This window comes from Cervus canadensis, chromosome 7 (genome assembly GCF_019320065.1).
Source record: "Cervus canadensis isolate Bull #8, Minnesota chromosome 7, ASM1932006v1, whole genome shotgun sequence".
NCBI classification, from domain to species: Eukaryota; Metazoa; Chordata; class Mammalia; order Artiodactyla; family Cervidae; genus Cervus; species Cervus canadensis.
Window position 1 is genome coordinate 89,374,989 of NC_057392.1, and position 20,572 is coordinate 89,395,560.

General features: G+C 42.9%; 1 protein-coding gene across 5 annotated transcripts in view; it reads right to left on the reverse strand.

Annotated features, from left to right (window-relative positions):
* Positions 1-245: 245 nt before the first annotated feature.
* MED12L (mediator complex subunit 12L) overlaps positions 246-20,572 on the reverse strand; it is a 347,565-nt gene continuing 327,238 nt past the window's right edge. For all 5 annotated transcript variants that reach the window (XM_043474000.1, XM_043474003.1, XM_043474002.1 and 2 more), the window contains 6 exons: positions 17,182-17,271; positions 15,093-15,322; positions 13,297-13,453; positions 10,391-10,486; positions 4,114-4,195; positions 246-2,673 (listed from right to left, as the gene is read on the reverse strand). In XM_043474000.1, the coding sequence (XP_043329935.1) occupies positions 2,621-2,673; positions 4,114-4,195; positions 10,391-10,486; positions 13,297-13,453; positions 15,093-15,322; positions 17,182-17,271 (708 nt within the window). In that variant the 3' untranslated portion in view covers positions 246-2,620. The remainder of the gene's footprint in view (positions 2,674-4,113; positions 4,196-10,390; positions 10,487-13,296; positions 13,454-15,092; positions 15,323-17,181; positions 17,272-20,572) is intronic.

A 20,572-nucleotide genomic window follows, 5' to 3' on the forward strand; every position in this document is an offset into this window, starting at 1 on the left:
AGTGGTCAAAGGATACTCATTCTAACAGAGATCTCATTCTACTTCCGGGCCAAGAGGGATCAATTGGAGGACAAATGGAACCCTGCTAGGGAGGGGCCAACAGTGTAAACAGGTGTATGGAAGGGCTTCCTATGTCTAGCTCCGTTCTATTTCAAAGTCTTTAAGGGGGACGGGGGGCCACATTTTTCCCAAGATAACCTCCTCTCTCTCTCACCAAGCTAATTACGAAGGTTCTTCTAAAGGACAGGGTTATCCTTTGTGATCATTTCAAGACAAATTAATGCATATTCTAAAAAGAAAAGAAAACTCACAGGAAAGAGAATTAAGTGGGAGGAAATATAAGAATAGATTGAAAATTTTGGTTTCTCTCTGTATAGTACACAGGGGAAAACCGGTTCTAGGTGTTTCCTCGACTCTCTATAGAATCTTCAAATCATACGGCCTTACCGTATCTTAGGCTTTCCCACCTAAAAAATAGGAGACGGCAACAAAAAGGTATGCCCTACAGCTTTTCATGTGCAAAATGATTAATAAATTAATTTCAGAAACTTCTGCAAAATATAAAGTGCATACAAATGCTATGCAATTATAACACTCATTCTTGAAACAGTCTTACTGCTGTTTGCAATATTGAGCTACAAATATATACGGTTCAAACTGAAAAGTGGCATTTCAAACACCAGTAATTCTTGAAAAGAAGAAAAATAACAATCAGGACAGAACATGACTCCTACTCACTAGGCACGACATTCACATTTCGGTTGTTTTTGCCAAGGCAGTCGTTATATATTACTTTGAAGAAAAATAACTTTATGAACTCTATCACTCTGAAAAGGGGAAAAAAAAGACAAGAAAACCAAACCTGATATACAAAACTAGCTGCAATGTCAAGATTCATCTGAAAGCAGATAGAACGTGTTAAATGAGTGGGAAGAATGGTCTTTAATGTTTTGGCAAAGCCTTTCCCAGCCCAGAGTAAACATGAAATGCACGGGCTGGGGTGACATAGTTTCACAGTGTACAAAGCAGTTCACACGGACGCTGCCGCGGCAAAGCGAGCGGACATGGGTTTGAGGTCATTTGCATGAGTCAGACTTTGCAATGAGTAACCCACCTAGGAAGATATAAATTATTTATATAACGACTGGCAAAGGAAATGATCTACTGAAGTTGTACCAGCTACAGTTAAAAAATGTAGTTCTACGTGGTTTGCTCATTATAGACAAATCTATTCACAGTATGTGCGACTATATTACATGTAAATTCACATGGCAAAAGAAAATGAATTGACACAGAACATGGGAAAATACTCCCCCACATGTTTTAAAATGCCCTGCAATTTTTCACATTCAAAATTTTATGCATCTAAGTCTAAAAAAATATTATATGGAATACTCTTAAGTTACACAAACTGATAATAATTTACTGTATTTTTTACTCTAATAGGAGCAAATTACCACATACTTGAACAAAGTTAAAATAGTTACTATTTCTTTATAATAAATTTGATGTATAATTTACTTTACTTGTGCTTTTTGCACCAGTTTATAAATACAGTATATGCAATACACAACCAAGACAGACACCAACATTAATAATTAAATTCAAAATAGCAAATACTTACCATATAAAATAAACAGCAAATACATCTCTTATGAAAACCAGAGCCCTCTGGACTTGGGGGCCATACTCTCTGGAAACCATGTCAAGTTTGAGCACTGTGGAATCTCAGGCCAGCTGCGAGATTTTTTTTTTTTTCCCTCAAGCTGGCATAAAGGTTCAGGAGAACCAAAACTGGACAGAGTCATTTTTGCCAAATCTGGCAAATAGTTGGATCAATTCCACTGTGGTTCATTCCGGCCTTTAGAATTTACATGCTGTACCTTCACAAAGACTCTGGTCAATGATCTTGCCATGGAAAAACTCAGTACAGCTACTTCTAATGGGTTTCCATGTACCTCGGAGTGGCTCTCACAGAAGCCTTGGGTTAAGTTCTTGATCTAAGAAGTTTAGGTTCTAAGCAACAATCTGTTTCAGCACCTTTTGACCACAACAAAAGCAAAGAAAAATCCTACATAAATAAGAACAAAGTTCATAAAGTGCTTATGAAATTACAAATACTTTAAATTAGAGCAATGCAAATAGATGTCCATTTCACCACCAAAGGTGACTGTGGAGTAAATGGATCACCTTCCTGTCAAGATCTGACATGCCTTTCAAATCAGTAGTTTGGTCCGGCACAGTTTGCAAAAAAAAAAAAAAATCATCATCAATGAATACATAAATATTTTAAATCCACCATTATTCATTCTTTCTATAACTACGAGATTCAATAAGAGCACCAATTTTAAAAAGTCTGCTACCAAACTCTTCCTGCAGTAGGCCCACATGACCTACATTTTTAAACCTACTTTTCAAGTTGAATGAAACAAAACCAAACCAAACCCTTTCCTTCACTTTTTGTTTCAACACCTTTGTATGAAATGTGGCGTAAAATATAAGAAAACCTCAAAGAAATGAAAAAACAAACAGACATTTCTGAAGATGACTAATGCATTAAATGTGATTTTCTATTTTTCAGTGCAAACAAAAAAGTTTGTATCTTTGTCCTCTTCCAGACTCAGAAGTGTGAAGGATGCCCGTAGGGAGTCACTCCTTGCTGTGGCTGGTTACCTAACGAGAGAAAGAAATTCAAACAAAATTGCAGATGCAAAATTATGCTACAGACAGACGGTATGCACGTGTCACTGCGTTCAGTACCAGCCTCGGGAACAGGAGAACAGACTGGCCCGGGAGCCTAACGCTAGTCAGACACTTGAGCGGCCAGGTCTTCACAGCACCCTTGAATTCATTCTGCAGAGGGGCCAGCCCTACATCACGGCCCCGCACCTGCCTGCAAAAGGCCTTGGGATGTGGGTCACTGGCCCATCAAAAGTCTCTATCCCTGAACCACCTAGACACTAACATTAAAAAGGACTGTTAAGTATCATAAAACATTAAAGGTTCTCTAAACTTCATTACAGCACATCAGAGGTTCTACTTTAACTGACACTGTAATAGCTGAAAGAGAAGTATCTTGAAGTGGGCAGTTTTCTGCAAGTGGCCACAGATACATCAGAGAGAACCAAGCAAGAGTGTATGCACGTGAGAAGGCCGCGTGTGAGAGACGTGAGCACATGCCTACGCACGTATGTCTACGCACACAGACAAGAACCGTGCACAGGTTCAAAGGAACCACACGGGCTTAGAAACAGCTACTGCTCACACAACTCTGGTGGGGCTGTTCACATCCAGAGGCCCCATGCATACAGACTACGTCACAGACGGAGCCCTCTGGGGACGTGCAATGGGCAGCTCAGCTTCGCCGCCCTTATTCAACAAAGGAGACTGCTAATATCGCAGCAGAATCTATAAAGGTGGCTCTGGAATGAGTCACTCTGAGTTTTAGTCCCAGCTGTTGGCTGAGGAACCTTGGGCAGACAAGTCAGTGTCCCTGTTCTCTAGATGTTTTCTCATCTGTAATATGGGAATAGCAATTAATACCTTATCACAGGTAAAGAATCTGCCTGCAATGTGGGAGACCAAGGTCCAATCCCTGGGTTGAGAAGATCCCCTGGAGGAAGGCATGGCAACCCACTCTAGTATTCTTGTCTGGAGAATTTCATGGACAGAGGAGCCTGATGGTCTAAGGGGTCACAAAGTGTCGGATACAACTGAACGACATGAGGTGGTTTAGAAATTAAGTGAATTAACACGTGTAATGTCATAGTGCCGAACCTGCCCCCTAGTACACTTGAGGGCATCAGCCAAGATGCTCTCGGGGGCATCTAGCTTTGCAAGAAAAGAACCTGTTGTTTCTTGGGGTCCTCCAAATGGAAAGAAACATTCCTAGACTCAGATGGGAGCAAGAGGAAGACATCTTTGCTGAACTCAAGGAAAAGACTGGGGCTTTTGCAGGAAAAGAAGCCTTCAAATCAAGACTGAACACAGTAGGGACAGCCAGGACTAAAGCGAACAGGAAAGCGGTGAGGAAGACTGAGGCTTTTGAGGAGCGGCCAAGGGTGTGTAGCTCCGCCTCCTGGAAGCCGTGTGTTTCCGAGGGAGCATACTTACTGGAGAGCTGCTTCTGGAGCTGCCGCACCAGGGCAGCCGTCTGCTGTTGCTGCTGGGTCTGCTGCAAGCCTTGCCTGGGGAACTGTCATCGGGAGAAAGGAGAGAGTCAGCGCCCAGCGGAGGTAAGGACAGAAAGCCGGCAGCCACGCCTGGTCCACACCTGGCCTTCACCTGAAAGGGCCTGATCCATTCCAAACCCATCTCCAGGTGGGGACGGAGCCTTTCCCGGGGGAGCCCCGGGGACGGAGCCCAGCGGTGCCCTGGGGGTCACATATCCTTGTTCCCTCACCCATCACCAGCTGATGAGTTGGTATCACTACATTACAAACCATTTGCAGCCGCAAACTGAAAGCTGCCTGGCGGGAGGATTGGGTCCAGTCTCACAGGCCTGGCCTTGGGTGAATGGAGACAAGAGCATGGGCGCAGAGGCCTGGACCCCATCGGGACTGCACCTTCCTGCTTGGTGGAGGAGGGAAGCTGGGTAGGGATGAGACCAGGGAGGCATCGAGGAGGACCACACTTCGAGGAGGCGCCAGCTTCCAGAGTCCTGTGTGTGTAGAACAATCTGAGGGCCTGAGTGCCCTGGTTCCAGCCATTAAGTCGACACAAGAAAGTGCAGTAGTTATTCCAAAGAGGGGGAAAAAAAACCCTATGTGGCAGAAGTAGCATCCCCTTTGGTTAACGTCATTCATAGTGCTGACTTTTTCCCTCAACCTTCAGATGTCAGAGTGCCACTCCAGCCTTCCTTTTCTTTCCGCCTCTCCCCTGCTTCTTTCAGCCGGGCCTATGACCATCCTAACAAAGGATGTGTTCGGATGCAAGGTTATCTTAATCAGATGCACATGGGAATTAGTTAATGTACCCCACAGGCCCGTCCCCCACCCACCTCGGGATGGAGTGCTGGCCCACTGACCTCCTGACCTCTCAGCGGGGGCGAGGCGCACCCTGGAGACGGCAGGGCAGAAGCAGAGTCAAATCTCTGGTATGTGTCCCTTTGCTTAGGAATAATGTGTTGGGTGTTTTGCTCCATTGCTGGGACATCCAACAAACGAGTTATCCAAATCCAGGTGCTCTTCTGGATTCCAGGACGCCAAAGGGAGCAAACACAGCCCTCGCCTCCTGACAGCTGTCCTGAGCCCTGTGACCCCACCATCAGTGAGCAAAGGGACACAGCACCAAGGCCACACTCAGCTCACACCCGTACCGCCGGCCGCCAGGCTCCGACAGGCCTCCTCTGACCCACAGGACGCGGCCCTGCCTCCACCAGCTTTGGCAGAACAGACTGCAGCGCTGCCCAGGCCCCTCTTCCGAGCACGTGGACGGAACCACGTGTCCCAGACGGCAGACACAGAGAGGGCCAGCAGCCAGTGGATTTCAGAGTACTGAGCAGGTGTTCATTTGCAAGCTAACTAGCAACTTCCACTGAGCCTTTTTTTTTCAATCTGCACTAGTTTTTCTTCTCAGTGAAAAAAAGAAACCAAAAGTATCAGTGCTGTCGCCACAAATCTCCCAAGGACGCCTTCCCCACACCTCCTTCCGTAAATATGACTTCTCTTTTTCCTTCTGGTGGGGGGGGGACGTGGATCCATATTCATACAAAGGAAGGCAATCTGGCTCAATAAGTTCCACGGACCCAATTTTTTTCACTTGAAAAGAAGAATAATATTATCTGGCTAATTTGGAGTTCCAGAGGCATTCTGAAAAATTTCTGACTGGAACATATGAACTCCTTGAGGAAAATTATATGACAATTCTACCCTTATCTTTGATTAAAAGTTAATGCAATTATTTAAGTATCTATTTCTGCCATTATGCGTATTTTTAAAAGCAAGTATTCAACACAGTATGATATCAACACAACAATCAGTTAATTTTAAAAGCCATCTTTCCAAAGCTTTCTGTTAGCATGTTTTCCTGGCCACCCAACTATGGCAACCTGATGAAAAGAAATTACAGAGCACGATAATGTAAACATTATTTTCTTAAAAGCTGGAAGCAACTTTAAAGAAAAAAAATCACAGCCTGCTAACATAGTTAATTTAATCATAACAACTCATGAGCTTTAAAAGTATTTTCCAAGTCAATAACCATAATACAGACTAAAGCCTGAGATGCCAAATCTAATTCTTCAGCAAGGGCACCCACTCTTTTCCAGATGTTCTTCCTTCACAGAAGACAAGTGACTTAAGTAAGCAGATGACAACTCCCGATTTAATTTGTAAGCATGGGCTTTTCTCATATTTTCTTTCTTAGAGGAAAGCTCTATTTTCTGATGATACTTTCTGAAAAAGCACTGGTTCTGTTGTAAGTCCGTTTTGACTCTTAGGTACACTTATAGAAATGACGAACCTGCCCACAGGGGTGTTGATGATGACTGTCTACATGACCCAGCTGCTGTTGTCAGCAAGGAAACAGCCTGATAAGGAACCAGTAGTCAAAAGCAGTAAATCAAATACAAATGCATTTTGAGGTCCCCTGCATTCAACTTTCTCTTTCAAGGCTTCCCATACTTCTCCTACTCCTCTTGACCTCTGTTAGGGGTTGAATTATTTTCTCCCCAAAAGACTCACTAGCGTCCTAACTATCAGTACATCGGAAAGTGACTTCAGTTGGAAACAAAGCCTTTTTTTTTTTTTAAAAAAAGGGAAATTTGGACACAAACACAGGGAGAATATCATGAAAGGATGAAGGGGAAGATCGGGTGATGTGTGTGTGAGCCGAGGAATGCCCAAGATTGCCAGGAAACAATCAGAAGCTCAGAGAGAGGTGTGACTCAGGCTCTCGGGAGAAACTGGCTCCACTGACTCGATGATCTTGCACTTCTAGCCTCCAGAACGGTGGGACCCTAAATTTCTGATCGTTCAAGCCACACCCTTGGTGGTATATCACTACAACAGCCCTGGCAAACAAACACAACCACACCAGGCTTCCACCACTTTCCAGGGGCCAGGCTGCCATCTAACAGCTTTCGACGACTCTAAGCCATTTGGTGGCAGAAAGCGAGCCTGGCACATCACCTCTGTGCTCCGCGACCTTAGGCACCGTGCTGGCCTCCACTGCACATCTGAGTATACACGTGTAAACTTGTGGATGTCACCAGACAGCAGGAGGGCAAGTCATAAGGAGGGTGGAGGCCACGTTAGCACCATCCCTTCTCCCCTGAGTCTGCGGGAAGGACAGCTGTGAGTGCGTCCGAGCTGGTGTCTCTCCAATGGCCAGTTTACCACTCTGTCACCAGCAAGCAGACAAGCAGGGAAGGAAGAACACTAGCCAGGAGCAAGAACTGGATCTGCTAGAGACAATTATAATAAATACAATACATATAACTAATAAAAAAGGAACTGTACCTAAAGATAAAAAGAAATAAATTGTGTTAATATTGCTGAGGCTTTGTGTCACGGCTCTTCTGAAAATATACAACTAGAACCTTTTTCTTATACTTCTATTTTCTTTCACTGTGAAGAGAAAGGAAAAAAAAGAGCAACGGAATATATAACAAAATACCCCCAGCATCACTAAGGTGCAACTAGGAATGATCTAAATGTTCAACAGTGGATAGGGTGGCTAAACAAGTAATAGCAGGGCAATACGATGGACTGACTTCTTCACAGCTATTCACATGACAAACATGCTTTATATTAATAATAAGCTTAAGAGGATATGTAAATAAGGATGCTGTAATTAAGCATGCAAAAAAGAATTATACTGATGCAAAAGTCTGAGATCACTGGTCATCCCTATAACTTCTAATTTGGAAATTATCTGAAGTCTATCACTCTAAGTGATAAGTTTCTCAGTTCATCTTAAAACTTAGGATGTACAACACATCTGCCTTTAATGGCTGCTGACTAGATTGTAATGAGTCGGGCTTCCCCGGTGGCTCAGTGGTAAAGAATCTGCCTGCAATGCAGGAGACCTGGGGTTGGGAAGACCCGCTGGAGGAGGGCATGGCAGCCCACTGCAGTACTCTTGCTTGGAGAATCCCATGGACAGAGGAGGCTGGCGGGCCACAGTCCGCGATGCCGCACAGAGTTGGACGCGACTGACTGAGCAGCAGCAGATGATAATGCATTGCTCTAAGTATCAAAATAAAACATGTGCTTCTCAAGGGAGCTTTTTAAAGCTTAAAAAAAAAAAGAAAAAGCCTACTGTGGATTTTACTTTCTATGTAGATGACTGTGAACGGAGGTCTTTGTTTCTCTGGAATTATTTTCCTTGGAATACACTGAAGAAGAATCACGAGTCTGACCTGACTGACCCACTCAGTCCCTGGGATGGAAGTGTCTTAAGCCAGTGAATGAAATACAACCTGCTGCATTAAAACACATCAATACTGACCTAGAAGTCAACGCTGAATGTGTGATATACGCTCTCTACACACAAAAAAATTACTAAACATTTATGAAACTATTACAAGAGCAGATAGGTACTAAATTTTGCTGTATGAGATATGCTTAATTCTAGTGCAATATGGGACCTGGGTCTCCTCTCGGTTCTGTGTAAGTGGAACTTCTGCCAACAATTATAATGGAAAGAGTTTGAAGTTAATTTCCACCCCAGTCATATAATTTTAACTCTGTGATAGAATCAATTTTTTTTTTCCCAGTCAGTTCAGTCACTCAATCGTGTCCAACTCTTTACGACCCCATGGACTGCAGCATGCCAGGTTCCCTGTCCATCGCTAACTCCCAGAGCTTACTCAAACTCATGTCCATCACGTTGGTGATGCCATCCAACCATCTCATCCTCTGTCGTCCCCTTCTCCTCCCGCCTTCAATCTTTCCCAGCATCAGAGTCTTTCAAATGAGTCAGTTCTTCCCATCAGGTGGCCAAAGTATTGGAGTTTCAGCTTCAACATCAGTCCTTCCAATGAATATTCAGGACTCATTTCCTTTAGGATTGACAGACTGGATCTCCTTGTAGTCCAAGGGATTCTCAAGAGTCTTCTCCAACACCACAGTTCAAAAAGCATCAATTCTTTGGTCCTCAGCTTTCTTTATAGTCCAACTCTCACATCTATACATGACTACTGGAAAAACCATAGCTTTAACTAGATGGACGTTTGCTGGCAGACTAATGTCTCTGTTTTTAATATGCTGTCTAGATTGGTCATAGCTTTTCTTCCAAGGAACAAGCGTCTTTTAATTTCATGGCTGCAGTCTATTACATTTCAAGGATTTCTTTAAAAACGAAGATCAACCTGGCCAATGCAGGGGTGTATTAAATTCCCTTAAGGTGTCCAATTTCCATCTTATGGGGGCATTATCAGCCCATTACCACCTAATCTCACTCTACCCCACCTAATATACAAGAGCCCTGGCCATACTGTTCCTTCTTACTAAAAACTGAAAAACCACCCATATTTCAAATTCTGTCTTAGAAAAGAATCTACATCAGTGTTTCCCACAGTGTGAGAGGCATGCAGTCATACAGCCCATCTCAGGCATGTGCTCACTCACCCAACTCCTGTGGCTGAATTACCCGCAGAGTAAGTACCTATTTTCACAGGCATTTTCAACACAGGACAAGGGATGTGCCCACTACCATTGATGGCAGTGATAAAACGCTTCTTTTTAGAGTATGTTCAAGGAAGTAGGAAAAGAGGCAATTTAAAGACAAATAGTAGGTAAATAATAAAGAAGGTATATGGCACTGGTAAAAGTAAAAACTATTGAGGTTTGGCACACGTTGCTTGATACTATGCATGACATTTCAGAATGTGGTTTACAAAGCCACAGAAGCAAATTAAAAGATTACATGAAAAATTCACGAAATTATATGAAATGAATTCCATGAAAATTCTTGCAGCAAATGCCAACACAGGCTAAAATTGGGAGTTTCTTTTACATCAATAAAGATGATACTTTAGAAAGTACTCTACTCAAAGGAAACTCAAAGCCAAGTATGATAATCTTCTAAGCATACCCATGGTAAGTTATCATTTTAACATTGTTTACAAAAAACTTGGTTTCTCAATATAAACATTTAGTCCATAGAATGAAGAGGTCTAAAGAAATTTGAAGAGGAAAAATTATATGACCTATTGAACCCTAAATATGTATTTATATCTTCCATGAAAACAAATAAACTGACTACAACAGTAACACAATCCTTCTCTGATAAAGTTCTAGGGAAGAAACCAGCAGGGTATATTTAGGGTTTTTTCAGTTCTTAACAATCTTATGGGACATGAAAAAACACAGTCTGCCTTTGAAGAACTTCAGCAAAAAAGAAAAAAAGAAACCCGAACGTTTGGTTTTCAAATGCTAGGCCTTACCAGAGGCTGCTGGGGCTGCATTGTCTGGAGACCAAGGGTCTGACTCTGGGTCTGCGAGGACCCCTGAGGCTGGGGGGGCTGCTGGGGCTGCTGCATCTGGAAAGAAAGAAAAAGAATTACACAGCTAAAGTATGAGGTTAATATCATTCCATGGAGAAGGAAATGGCAACCCACTCCAGTATTCTTGCCTGGAGAATCCCAAGGACAGAGAAGCCCGGCAGGCTACAGTCCACGGGGTTGCAAGAGTCGGACACGACTTAGTGACTAAACCACGGCCACAGGATCACTCCAATTTCCTCCCCCAATATACCTTCTACCTGATTATTCTGTTCTAATGAAGATGACATGCACCTGCCTCCTCCATCTTTTTCTTGCCACACATCACTCATCCTTCAAGGGCAACACCCAAGTCTGCTCCTCCACACACCCTCAGACTACTCCAGCACTAAGGATCTCCGCCACTGGAGTCCCAGTGATCACAGGCTAAGCCACCTGACACCCTCCAGGGACATTCTTTGTACTTAACCATTTCCATTCGTGCCATTTGCCCTTCCATGTACTTTATCCCATCTTACGCTACCAGGTGAGACAAGGACTGCTCACTAGTTATCTTTTCATCCCTTATGACACCCAAAGGAACTCCTGAATTTATTTATTTTTTTTAAAAGAAGATTTAGATGTGAGAAGTCCTGGTGTAAATTACCAGCATAAAATTGTAAGCTTATGTCCATGAGCACTGGCTCAAATATATGGCTCTTGGGAAAAACCTCCAAGTCACAAAAGAATTATAAACTAGACATTAACTAGACACCCATCTGGTGGGACATGACAGAGGAGCAGAAAATATTAGGAGGTAGTTTGTCTTCGAACTTTAAAGTCTCCTCCACCCAAACACTTCATCCTGATGATGTTAGCACAAGACTGCTTTTCATCTTCTGCATTGTCCACTTGGTTGGCATACTCTCTCCCAAATTATCTTCTTTAGGGCAAGGTAATCAATGGCTATTGTCAGATGGCACTTTTCTCTAAGTGACAAGGGTCTTGGATTTGGAATCCGAGCTGAGGTCTGGGTGGGCCATTTCCACCATGAAAAATGCAAGTTGGATCAGACATACAGCAACTGCAATAGGAAACCAATTCCCCATTGGGCTCTCTGCGAGCCTGTTCAGGAAAAGTCAACCCAACTTTGTAATTATTAATCTGTCTCTTTATGGAGGAAGCCAGTCACCAAAAAAGGAAAAAGTGTAAATTGGATGCAGAAACAAATAATTTTTCCTAATCTCCAAGGAATGTGCTAGTAATGAAAAAATTATTAGGACATTATCATGTGAATTGGGTTAAAAAGTACACAGTAACCAATAAGAAAGATTCTCAAAATTTGCAGTAAAAAATAGTAGTGGAAGATAGGAAGTGGTAAATACATAATGTAACAACTTTCCTCCGTGATTTGGAAATGAGATATTTTAAAACAGAAGAAAATGTAAACACCAGTCATAGAAAGTTCTGAAACCTATTCTCAGAACTTGAGGAAAACTGTGACTCAAGAAAATATCACTACAAGTATTAACAGTCATATTAACGATAGTATTACCAAATAAGTGCTTTACTTGTATATTCTTATTAGATTTTCACTATACATGTAAGAAGTGGGCACTATAATCATTCCCATTTTACTTATGATAAAGCTAGAGAGGTTCTGACCATGCTGGAGACTGCGTGCAGTGAGTGGGGTGGCCGTCTGTAGGCCACACTCCCTGAAATCATTTCCCAAATGCTTTCTCAATTTTCCACATGTTAACAGGTGAGAACCGGATGTAATTCACAGCATCTTATAATTGTGGAGCGCAGTTTTGTTGAAGACTTGTGTTGGCTTCAGTTGTCCACCTGATGGCACCGCCAGCCAGAATTCGCTGGATCATACTGAATTCAGACCTGAAACCCATGTCAGCTAATGGTTCAAACATTTCCTTCCCACCATCAGTGTCAAGGTTGAGACATGAGAGTTCCTCTGCTGCCCTTTTCTGCACAACTAGTTTATTTCTCAACAACCTCACATGAAGACCATAACCCCCGATAACCCTTGGGGACCCCAGTTTTACTGGCGCGGCCATTCCTGGGGTTGCTCTCTTCTCCTTTCTTAGAAATGCATAAAAGGACGGTGCATCTTAAGCTGGATTGTTGATAACGTTAGAGTCCACTGTATAGACTCATCAAGCAATTTCCAGTCCAATAACACAGGACGAGCTTGCTGATAATAAATATAAATGGAACTGGCAAAACCTAATAGCTTGCATTCCCTAAACAACAGAGGCAGAGGTCAGAATGTGTTGAGAGGAATAGTTCTTTATTTAGGAGACTCAAATATTTATGATGAATAAGCAAAGGGACAAGTGTCTGGATACTACCAGAGACAAGATAAAATATCCCTTTGAAACATCCTCCTTACGTCTCTCCAACTTCACAGCCCCATCAGACTAGAGGTGTTAAGCAGAACATTTACAGGCATTACAGGCCCCTCTAGAAATATGATGAAAACTCTGGACAGCTCAATTTAAAAAAAAAGAAAAACACACACAAGAAATTCTGAACTCAAATCACATGGTCTGTAGTTAAACAGTGACTGGGGAAACTGAGGCTTGCACTATCAAGATAAAGGCATCCAGTGACCCTCCCGAACCTTCGTGAACGGCAAAGGGATGTCTACGTTATGTTCTCTCCTGCCCACAGCAACCTGGTGGATGCAGGGAGGAAGACCCCTGCCAAACTGGAACTAAATGACACCAATTTAGCTCCTAGTGTCAAATACACAGGGTTCCTTGGAACTCGGAAATTATAGTCTGAAGCGTCTGTTATTTCTTAAGGCTGCTGAGGAGTCCACCCACGATTCGCTCACTCCCAGCCCCTACCTGGAGGAGCCGGGGCTGCTGTCGGACCTGTGGCTGTCTGGGTCTCAGCGGGTCCTGAGACAAGGGCCCTGAGGGAAGGGTTGGATGTGCGGAAGTCAGCACCGCGTCGATTCCTCCGCCCACCAGAGGGCTCTGCTGAAGCGACTGATGATTCAGCCTGGTGAGGAAGAAAGAACTTGTTTTCAGGCCCAAGTGTGCCGTCAAAGGTTTTAGTCACTGCCGTGGGAGCTGGACACATACTCACAAAGAAACAATAATCACTTTGTACAGTTCAGATGCAACAAAGGCCAGCGGTTAAGGTCACCTAGATTCTCAGGTATCACTTGGCAAAGGACAGCAAGCATGCTTGCTACTTACAGTGAGATTGCAACACGCGTAAATTACTTGTTAAAAATGCTCCGATAGTTTCTAATAAGTGACATTAACCAAGCGTTTTACCTGGAGCGGGCGCTGTGGGAAAAATCTGAAATCTGTTATTTCGTTTACGACCCCCACAGCCCTCCTTCACGCTCAGCAGTCCTGTGAGCCCTACTTTTAAAGTGAGAAAACAGCTGGAGAATAAGTTACCAAAGGCAGCAAGACAGGCAGTGGCATGGCTGGCATTTAAACCCAGAACTCTGGGCTCTGAAGTTCGGTTTCTTAGGCAGTATGGTATGTTGCCACTTACCAGACAAATAATAAATACAATGCATGTTTTCTGAATTTATTCATGTTCCCAAATGTGCTGCCATCAACCGTGCCGGTTCTCCAAATGGCGATTACTTGGAGCCGACCTGCACGCACTCTTTGACCGTAACACACAAGGGCAAAGCTGCTGTCCATGGGAGAGCAAACTCCGACATTCTGCAGGAACTCAGTTCCCCTGACCGACGCCACGCAGCACATCCCACGGCCACGGCGTCTGCGCTGTCCAGGAAGACAGCCACTGGCCGCCGGCTACGCAGTTTCTGGGTCTCAATGCAAAACAGAACGCAGGGCTCTCCGATCAAAAATGAGGAAGACGCTCAAGTGAGTGACAGCGGAGCGTTAATAGCGACCGCACAGGCCTCTCGAGACACACAGCCCTGCCTGACCGCACAGATCACAGGTCTTCAAAGCCGGTCCCGCTGGCCGCATGTGGTTAAGGAACACTTGAGATGTGACTACTGTGACTGAGAGCTGAGGAACAACATTTTTAAACTTAACTTTCATTAGTCTAAATTAAAACAGCCCTCGTGGCTAGTAGCTGCTCTGACGGACAGTTCAGTCATACACTATGTCTACAACTTCCAGTTAAGCAAGAACTGAGGAAGAGACATTCGTGGCCCTGTTTTGCCAGCCATTTCTGAAGTGGAAAAGGTAAAAACTGAGATATTTAACAGAACTGTTGTGCACACCACGTATGATGAGAACTGTAATCACAGGCTTTAAGGTGCCAATCAACATATTCTAGTAAGGCATTGCTAGGGATAAGCAACAATTTTTTATCTATTAAAAAAAGGTTTTAACAAATTAAAACCTTTTTATAAAAGAGAAGGAAAAAAGAACACTGGAGCTAACATAGTGTTATCACTGAAAAATATTACACAAATACTAAGGGAGATGTGAGTCAAACAACAAGCCTTGAATGAAATAAACGGGGCATTGCTTCTTTCGAACCACAATCTGGATGCTGCTAAAAATGAGACGACAGAAAGAAAATGATGTGAAAATAAGCAAGCTCATAAGAACAATTATAAAACACCATATCCTGAGGGAAGCGCAGTAAAGATGAGGATTTGAGTGGCCACCACTGTAACCATTTCCACATGCATCACCTCTGGGAGCCGGTCAGGGGCTGCAGGTATGGTGACGCCTGCTGCTGAACGTAGCCGCTCGGCGGCTGCTGCATCTGTCTGAGTCTCTCCATGAGCGCTGGGTTGGAGTGAGCGGCCGGATAGGTTCTGGAATTATAGGTAGGAGACAGGACCACGCTGCCAGCCTGCTGCTGAGGGGTCTGCTGCAAAGGCATCTGGGTTCCATACATTGTGTAGCCCTGGGGCATGGTCTGCAGGCAGGCACAAGGGGAGAAGTCAGCGTTTCCATTTACCAGCTTTCCTATCGCTAAGACACACAGGGCAAAAACAAAGCCAGGAGGAGCTCCCTGAGATCTGCTGTTCTCCAAGGCTCTTTTAACTCAAAATATGAGGAAGACTACTCTGGAGGCCAAGAGAAGAGTCAGAAAATTATAGGATGAATTTGTGTACTGATTCACCAAAAAGTTCCATTACAAAACATGAATCCTCATTTGGTTAAGCAATCAGGTTTAAGCTCAGATGCTTGTTTTCAGGAAAGCAAAGGCATGTTTCTGCATAGAAATAATCAGGCAAGCATGCATACCTCTAGTGCACATATGATATCAGTATTCAACAGATTTCAAGCATCACTAATGCTGTTTCAGAAAAGCAAATAAAAATAATGGAGTACCCTTTTCCTAGTATGGTGTGTAACTATACTTCCTTGGGTCTGATAAATTTGCCTATAGTAACTAGCCAGTTAACAAACAAGAAATAAAGTCAATTAACCAGAGAATGAGGGTGTCACTGAAAGTATTAGCTGCTCAGTCGTGTCTGACTCTTTGTGACCCTACGGACTGGAGTCCGCCAGGCTCCTCTGTCCATGGGATTTCCCAGGCAAGAATACTGGATTGGGTTGCCATTCCCTCCTCCAGGGGATCTTCCCAACTCAGTGATTGAACCTGGGTCTCCTGCACTGCAGGTAGATGCTTTACCGGTAGTCTGAGCCACCATGAAAGCCCAATGAGGGTGTCATTAGTGACTATTTGATACCCTTGAGTTCTGGTTGGACAGTAGCCTGTTTCAGCACTCTGTAATTATCATCAGGATACTCAATTTCTCCATTCAACATTTTATAGTGGCTGTTTCTTCAAATCTTGACACCTGACGTAAATGAAAAGCTTTAGGTTCTGCTGGATCACCATCTATAATATACAGAACAGAGTGCTGATTAAAATAGAAGAGGACCACTCTTCGGGTCCTCTAAGCACCACATTTCGAGGTAGCTGAATGGCTCTGACTTGGAAGATAGAGTGATGGACAATGACTTTCTTGCAGACAGCATGCAGGGATGCAGGCCATGGGGCTTGGTGCTCATGAAGGCCAATCTCAGCCTTCCTTTCAGCTGTGGACACAGTGAGAACTGCTGGCCCCAACTAGAGGTCTTGCCAACATCCCTGGCGTCCTGATTATAAGAGGGGTGGAGTAAAATTATGTGGAGGAGAAATGACAAAACTATTAGCAAAAAATAGCTCAAGATTTGCATTATATTAAGGCAAACCTATCATTTGCTGAGTAACTACCGTGTATCTCGTGCTTCACTAGTTCTATAGGTGGTCTTGAATCTCTACAATGTTCACTTCTGTTTTACAGAGACAGAAATCAAGACTCAGAGTAACTCTCACAATGTCACACAGCTTAGAGGTTGTTAGGAATTTTGTCAAGGTAAGATGCCAAGGCCAATCTTCTTCTTATTCTACCATGATTCCTCTTCGAAGCTATTTTTGAATATCATAAAATTCCATCAAAAATTACATCATTATGTATTACAATGTAAGTACTATAGGACTAATAACCATTTCAATATCTATCATTATTAACATAAAGTTATGAATTGATATTTCTAATTCTAACAATTTCCTAAAATGTTTTATGCCCTTTAATCAATCCCCAGACTTGTTTAATAATCACTGGTAAAGATTTCTGTGAAATGTCAATTATAATCTACAGGCAGAAGACGAGACCAAGTTCCATACCCCATGAGGGAACTGATACCCTACTTACTTGGTTCCCACCTTCAAACAAAGAGCATTAGAGATCCCAGTAGCATCTACAGAGCAAACATGGGTACCTGTGCTTGCTGCAGTCCCGGATACTGGGGAAGCTGAGGGGAGGGCCGTGCCTGGGCAGCAAAGAGAGCAGCCTGGTCCCCTGGCTGGCCCTGGAAAACAAAGCCGAGGCGGCTCTTGATCATAACAGCAAGGTGTGATTCCAGCTCTTGGTTCATAACCCCAAACACCCGTGACACCAAACCCGACGTCAGAACAGCACGTGCAGGTTCCAAACGGTATTAAATACTATTTCTCATCAATTTCCTATTGACACTAGAGATTGTTGCACTTTTTATTTCTTCCAAAGAAGACGACAGCTATCCCAGATGATAAGACATACATAAACACAAGCCAAAATATTCAATGGTCTGCTAATCAGAGAGAATCTGAGACAGCTTTCCTGTACACTCCAGGCTTACAAAGGCCCCTCTAGAGTAAAAGACATGAGCTTCTTAAGTGTGAAATCTGAAACCACAGACTTGCCTCATCCTGTGCCCATCAATTAAGAGAACATGTGGTACATACAAATGACAGGTAACAATCTTCATGACGTTTTAATGATACTTCTTCAGAGGGACCTAAACACTGCCCTTTAAGCCATGTATGCAAGGGAAGAATTTGGTTATCTTTTATGACTCTAATAACCAACAGAACCAATTAAATTTTATAATGTGTTAATATCAAATGCAATTCCAACCAATGGCAATATAAAATAAAACCAATTAACATCTGTTCACCAGTCTTAATTTAATACATATTTTCACCTGGGGAAACTATATTCCTAAAAGCAGCTATATGTATTGTGTGTTTTGGCAGCAGAAGCCATTTCACAGAAGTGTGCAGTATTAATCATAGAAAGAGGACCAGCTTCTGACCACCCCTTGGTTTTCTCCAGGCCTTACTAATTATAAACAAATGGGATTTATTCTAGGATATTTTAGTATCATTTTATATTCTAGATGTTCTCATTTTTTTAAAGTGCTAAAATATAGCAATGTAAAACCAATTTTAATGTTCTTGGAAAGAAGCACAGATATTTCTGGCAGGAAAAAAGGTATAAACATTTAGCTTAAGAGGGAGAACACCAACACTTATTAGGCATCTATTATATGCCAGGGACTAGGCTTCTTATTCCTATCTCCATTTTCTCACAGGAGCTCTGCAGGTCCCCATTTTCTTCGGGCAGGAAACGTCAGGCTCAGAGCGCCTAGACAGCTTAGCAAACTCACCCGGTTAAACCTGGCCAAGCCCTTAGCGCCCACGTGAGCCTGCCTCCACAGCCCAGGGCTTCTTCCATGACGATAAGATGCCTTCATATGTGATATCAAGAATGAAAATATTTAAAATTTCATCTGGCACTTATTCTTTAGGGACATATAGCCTCTTAAATTCACCCCAGTAAGAAAAGAATAATCTTTATTAAGACTTGTTAGTGAGATTCTGAAATGAATGCAGACATCAGCATTTTCCTCTGATCCCCACATATAAAGTCACTTGAGGGCATTTAAGAAACTTTGGCCTCTCCTAAGGTGACTGACCACACATACATGGACCAAACATAAATTTCTAAAAGTATCTACTATGGTATCTATACATAACAGCTTCAACAAGAATGTAACATTCCAGTGTAGGGTACCATGATGATACTCCGAGATTTTAGCTGATTAATTTACTAAGTGTAATTATATCTCTATTTGCTTGTTGTTGTTCAGTCGCTAAGTCGCGTCTGACTTTTGCGACACCATGAACTGCAGCACGCCAGGCTTCCTTGTCTTTCACTGTCTTGTGGGGTTTGCTCAAACTCATGTCCGTTGTATCAATGATGCGATCCAACCATATCATCCTCTGTTGTCCCCTTCTCCTGCCCTCAGTCCTTCCCAACAACAGGGGCTTTTCCAATGAGTCAGTCTGTTGCATCAGCTGGCCAAAGTATTGGGAGCTTAAGCTTCAGCATCAGTCAGCCAGTGAATATTCAAGGTTGATTTCCTTTAGGACTGACTGGTTTGATCTCTTTTCTGTCCAAGGGACTCTCAAGAGTTTCCTCCAGCACCACAATTCAAAAGCATCAACTCTTCGGCGTTCAACCTTCTTTGTGGTCCAACTCTCACTTCCGTACATGACTACTGGAAAAACCACAGCTTGGGCTAGATAGACCTTTGTTGGCAAAGTGATGTCTCTGTTTTATAATACGCTGTTGAGTTCTGTCACAACTTTTCTTCCAAGGAGCAAGCATCTTTTAATTTCATGACTGCAGTCTCCGTGTGCAATGATTCTGGAGCCCAAGGGAAAAAAAATCTGTCACTGCTTCCACAGAAAAATACCCCAAGCTCCCTCTAGGGGAGCACATGTCACGGCATTGTGGCCATCCGGAGCATACAAGGATCGCCCTGACCTATCCAAGTAGCGCTCAATCCTCCAGACACTAAGCCAGTGAGTCATTAAATCAACCAGATCTTTACATGACACTTCTCGAATCTGTGCTCGCTGACAGCATCATCCAAAGTCCCTGAAACACACTGCTGTGCTTCTTGGTGGGGACAATATATGTAAATTATCACTTTTACACAAGAAAAGAACAATGAATTATTTATGTGAGTTAGAACCCTGAGATCCCTAAGACCTAAGATCCCTAAGATCCTTAAGATCCCTAAGACCTGAGATCCCTGAGATCCATTTTAGACCTAAGTGGTCTAAAATGCCCATGCCCTTTTTTGGCTTGGAGGTAAACAAGATCTACAGATCTTTTTCTAGCTCTTCACTCTTCCTTTGCTTCCTAAAGAATCTTATAGATCTTATAGAAGAAACTGACTTATATGTTGGGGGACAGGAGGACCAAAAACACTAACAGGGTAAGTATCTGAGTTGCTGGGCAACACACTTTTATTGACAAATAGTTGAGACTGTGGAAATTTAAGAAATATGTATTGTAAACTATTTCCATTCTCAAAACCACAAAATTAACATTCAAGAAAAAGCATTATAACTTTGAAAACAAAGCAAGAAGGGGTAAAAAAATTTCTATAATTCATGCATTCTTCAGTGAACCATTTTTAGTCCAAAGGTAAACTGCTTATTTATAAACAGACTGTGTTTCTTCCCAATGCTATTTTTTGCCCAACTCATTCCTTAAGTGCAGGAGGTAAGGGCTCTAACTTTCAATAGCTTCCCTGAGCAAATCACAAACAGCTCACATCAGCCAGCACTCCCTTAGGGCTTTATAGTCCTATTTGCCCTGAATGAAAAATATCCCTCTTTTCCCAAACTGAAATGACCTCCTGCTGTTACCTGGTTTTTCCCAGCATGATGCCAGGAACAAATTACTTCAATTTGTAGAGATATTCAATCTGTTGAGTAAAGAATAGATGACCAAGGCGTTCTTTAGTAACTTCTGTTGTTTTTGTTGTTATTCAG